Source organism: Salvia hispanica, chromosome 1 (genome assembly GCF_023119035.1).
Source record: "Salvia hispanica cultivar TCC Black 2014 chromosome 1, UniMelb_Shisp_WGS_1.0, whole genome shotgun sequence".
Taxonomy (NCBI): Eukaryota; Viridiplantae; Streptophyta; class Magnoliopsida; order Lamiales; family Lamiaceae; genus Salvia; species Salvia hispanica.
This window is the reverse complement of record NC_062965.1, coordinates 49,308,622-49,313,344: the sequence shown is the minus strand read 5'-3', so window position 1 is coordinate 49,313,344 and position 4,723 is coordinate 49,308,622. Positions and strand designations below refer to the sequence as shown.

The following is a 4,723-nucleotide window of genomic DNA, read 5'->3' as shown; positions in this document are numbered from 1 at the left end:
CAAACAAGCCCATATACATTTCTCACTTAAATATAACTCATATAGTATATAAACAATATAATTATGGAGAAATTTGGTGTATTACGGCATATTAATAATTTGTTTCAAAAAAACATTTTGAGCATGTGTATAATGTAATTTATTCAAATTAAAAAGAAATTTGGTTTTATCATGTAAAGGCGGTAAATGGTGTGATTTAGAGGAAGAGCCCTGTCAAAATAGGTCAAAAACCTACTCTCTCCGTCCCGCTTAAGATGACACGTTTTCTTTTTTAGTTTGTCCCAACTAAGATGACACATCTCCTTTTTTGGTAACTTTCTCTCTCCAATTAATACACTCAACCACCTTTTCTTACTCCTATTAAAATATCCATCTTTCTTTATCTACTTTAATACTTACATCCACATTCTATCTCCTATTAAACACTTTAACCAATAACTCCTAAAATCTCGTGCCGGCTAAGCAATGTGTCATCTTAACCGGGACGGAAGGAGTATTATGGAAGCACTGACATTGATTTTCCTATTAACGGGCTACCATTCAAAGGAATCCTTGACTCAGATAGTCTATCTAATCCCGGTAAGTTTATAAAATTAATTATTTTAATTATTAATTTAACCCCAAGTTAACTATGTTTTTTGCTTTTTGTTATTTTTAGTTCTACGATTGGCATAAAGTTTTTGTTCACTACTGTGATGGCTCATTGTTTTTGTCCGATGACGACCAAGTTGATCCTGTAAGACATATAAATATATATATTTGTATTTTCATCTCAATTTTATTAAAATTATATTATTTACATCAAAATAATTTATTTATATATTCAATTAAAATTGGTTCAGGCTAACAACTTTACATTCCGAGGTGGGAGGATCTATACTGCTATAATGGAGGAGCTGCTTAACAAAGGAACGGGGAATGCTCACAATGTACATATCTGCGCTTTAAATCTATTACTATCAATTTATGTATATTTATTAACATATATTCATTATTTTGATTATTTGTAGGCTATCTTGACGGGTTTCTCAGCAGGTGGATTGAGCACAATCCTACATTGTGATAGATTCCAAGCCCTGTTTCCGAATAATATCAGAGTCAAGTGTATATCGGATAGTGGTTTTTTTTATACGCGGGTAAATTCAAATTTAAACTAATTTCTGATATACATACGCAATATAAATAAATTACATGGTATGTCACCTAATTAAATTCCTAACAGGGAAGGTGAATTGGCAAACCAATTAGAAAGCCATTTTGCTGGAGTGATTGCTGCAAATGTATTATTCTAATTCTTACTATTTAATTAGTAATTAAATTAGTAATTAAGTTTTCATACAGTACAACAAATTATTTTGTACTGTTTTTTGGCACAGGAACTTAGATCATTATTGCCTAGATCATGCACATCTAAGAGGGACCCAAATTTGGTGAGATGATTATATTTTGTTTACAACATTTTCCTTTATACTACGACAACAATGATGATCACATTTTAATGAAATTAATTTTTAGTGTCTTTTTGCCGAGTATTTGGTTGAAGATGTTGCCACTCCACTCTTTATAGCTGAATCAGCTTTTGATACGTTCCAAGTATGAAACTACATGAATTTAGTATTGTTTACCGTGTACTACAAAGTCGATACATCTCTATGCATCATATTGTTGTAAGAAGTTGTTATTATTTCTATTATTATCATTCTTGATATACTCTGCTTGTCATTTAGCTTAAGCATACATTTTTTCATTCAAAAAAAAATTACTCCAAGAAACAAAACTAATAATACTATATGTCTTCTTATCCATCAAATATAAATAATTTCCTCTGCTATTATTCATCTATATCTATTCTAACATATTGCAGATTGGATACAACTTCATATTAACTGTTCCTGGTCTGGATCCAAAACAATGGGAAAATTGCTCACGTTCCTTGGAGCTGTGCAATGCTACACAAATAGGAATAATAAAAGGTAGTTTTAAGTAATTTGTTTTTCCATTTTAAAATTGTGAAATCAAATGTTAATTTCTCACCATTGGCATTCATATTTTCAGAGTTTGGACCTATTTTCAAGAAGACATTAATGAAACTCAATAACTCTTCGAGTAGAGGGGTATTTTTGGATTCGTGCTATCTTCATACACGTATCGTGCAAAGCTATAACTGGATATCCTTCCCAGTACTTAACAATAAAGTAAGAATGTTACCTTATTTATACTAGTGTGATCGATTTTCTTATATACTAGTACTAATATTTGGTCTGACATGCAATGTGATGCAGAGTGTAGGAAAAGCTATTGGTGATTGATTTTATGATCGAAGTATATTTCAAGAGATATATGCTCTTAATATATACCCACAATATTGTTATCCCCGTTCATAAAAATAATTGGCCGGTCTTGTTGTTTGATTATGTTTAATATGTATCTGATAGAGACGGCCGTAGTAATGTAAATCAATAATTTTTACATATTTTTAGTCTCCTCGTTGCTAGTTCTCCTTCCGTCTGTCATTAGGACTCTGTTTCTTGACGACACATATTTTAAGAAATGATAAAAATAGTGGGTGGAAAAAACTTAGTGGAATGTGGACTCATCTTGTATATTAGCGGACATTAATTAGTTTGATTTTCTATTTGTAAAATTTTATGTAGTACCAGTATATGATTATTATCATAACTTATTGAAACTTTTCTAGCTTGTGTTAATTATAACGACTCTGATCGTTATGTGTTCTTGACTACAAACTTAAATGCATATTTAATTTTTAACATTGATTTTTAGTAACAGATAAAAATTCATGTATCAACACTAATTTAGTAACAGATCCATCTAAACTAGTATATATGTTCATTTAAAGATTAATAAAAATTATAGTTGAACCATTGTGGAAAGTAAAGATTTGTAATGAAGTTCAAATCCATGATCAAGATAGTGACGGTCCTTGTAATATGTGCAACAATTATATACGAATCGAACTCATATACTCCGCCAGGACCCGATTGCTACAAAAACTTGCCACAGTATTGTGTTGATATAGTTCGTGAGGCGATATGTGCTGGACCAAACGGTCCATACGAAGAAATAATACATAGATGTAGTGGTCCAATAACTTATAGAGTTGAAATCAGTTGTTTCATCAACGTATTGGCCGTCGATGTTGGAAAATCTTGCAACTTGAGCCGCGATGAATCAGAAGATATGGGAGGTACAATTTGGAGATATATCTACGACGGACCTGGAGCTACGTGACAGCACCAACCAACTTCTATTACTACTAAATAAGGTCTAATAAAAAATAAGTATAATAGTTCTATTGTAAAATGGTGTGACTCAATGAAATATATTCTGAAATATGGTTGGGTATTACGAAATTAATAAAGGGACACTAATACCTAATTTACTTTATTATTTGATGGATACTTAAATTTCTTATTCTTTAGATCTAGTGTTAATTATCATGAATTCATTTTTCATAACAAAAATTTGTATCTGTAATATCATACGGACAACCTAGCTTCCATTATGAAATTATCTTATTGATTGATCTTGTCTCCATTCCGATGTGTAATTATCAATGGCCTATCTTCCATCAGAACTTCTATTAATAAATTCTAAAAACAACGAAAGTGAGTGTTTGAAGATTATTATATTATGGTTAACGCATTTGATAAGTATTTCGTACGTGTAAGTTTTGAATTATCATATATTTTGAGATATTTTTGATGTGATTGCAATGGCCTTGCAAGCATCACATAAATGATATCTGGAACATATAAATTTCATCAGGATGCCTCTTTAATTTTTGAGGAAATGGACCAATCATGTAAAGTTACTGTGAGCATAAGCGATGGCTCGAATCAAGGGCTGATTTTAGCTGCGTGCAACACTGTGTTTCACCAACCGTCAGATCGAGTTTAAAATTAATGATAGATCTAATCTCAACCATTGGATATAGTCGTTGGACTTTGTATTTAAATAGCGGTTCAGAGTTTGTTGCAGATTTTTTTCATTCTTATTTTGTACACTCTCTCTCGATTCGATTAAGCTCGGAATAATGCTAATTTACGTTTTCGTAACACACAATTCTTCGAGCAATTCGTTCTTTCATCCACCGCATCACTTCATTTCTTACAATTACGGGGACCCAACCATAAGTATGGAAAGTTATTACATACTTATGATGATTTGTTGATGATTGTTTAAGTATTTCTTTGTTTCATGTTAGACTTATTTATAATTGATAGACCAAAAACAATACTAGTCATTTTGATAATTTTGATCCATAAATTCGTAGAAAGTATTTACAGAAAAAATTAGGAATGAATATTTATAGAAAAAATAAGCTAAAAAGTATAATACTGTATAAATTAAAATCCATTAAAATATTACTCCATTAAAATATTACTCCATAAAAGAAAAAGAACATATAGAATGAAATGTCTAATTAAAGAAAAAGGAAAAGAACCAACGGGTTGTATGGTAGCATGGAGTTGTGGTGACCTTTAGGTCACGGGTTCAAACCAGTCTATCTGTTGGGAGACTTTCTACCCTTTTCTAATTGTGATTTCTCGTGCCTTTATAGTAATTGTAATCTACACTAGTATAATGATAGAATATACGTAATTTGATTTTTGTCTTGATTATGTTACGAAGAGTTAAAGAGAAGCTTATATTTTGTGTTAATTTTAATGACTCTAATCGGTATGTCTTTATTACAAAC

General features: G+C 30.9%; 1 protein-coding gene across 1 annotated transcript; it reads left to right on the top strand.

Annotated features, from left to right (window-relative positions):
* The first annotated feature begins 498 nt into the window (after positions 1-498).
* Positions 499-2,309, top strand: LOC125199472 (pectin acetylesterase 8-like). The gene is made up of 10 exons (XM_048097469.1): positions 499-579; positions 659-736; positions 843-929; positions 1,011-1,102; positions 1,223-1,280; positions 1,377-1,430; positions 1,516-1,593; positions 1,865-1,973; positions 2,056-2,114; positions 2,283-2,309. Exons 1-10 carry the CDS (start codon positions 499-501, stop codon positions 2,307-2,309), a joined length of 723 nt encoding a protein of 240 aa, XP_047953426.1.
* The last annotated feature ends 2,414 nt before the right edge of the window (positions 2,310-4,723 follow it).

Bases quoted from the DNA above. Each gene is read 5' to 3' on its own strand.
- LOC125199472 (XM_048097469.1), top strand. From the start codon at position 499: ATGGAAGCACTGACATTGATTTTCCTATTAACGGGCTACCATTCAAAG. The intron at 1,431-1,515 runs GTGAGATGATTA...ATTAATTTTTAG, and splicing joins CTAAGAGGGACCCAAATTTG to TGTCTTTTTGCCGAGTATTT. The intron at 1,974-2,055 runs GTAGTTTTAAGT...TCATATTTTCAG, and splicing joins ACAAATAGGAATAATAAAAG to AGTTTGGACCTATTTTCAAG.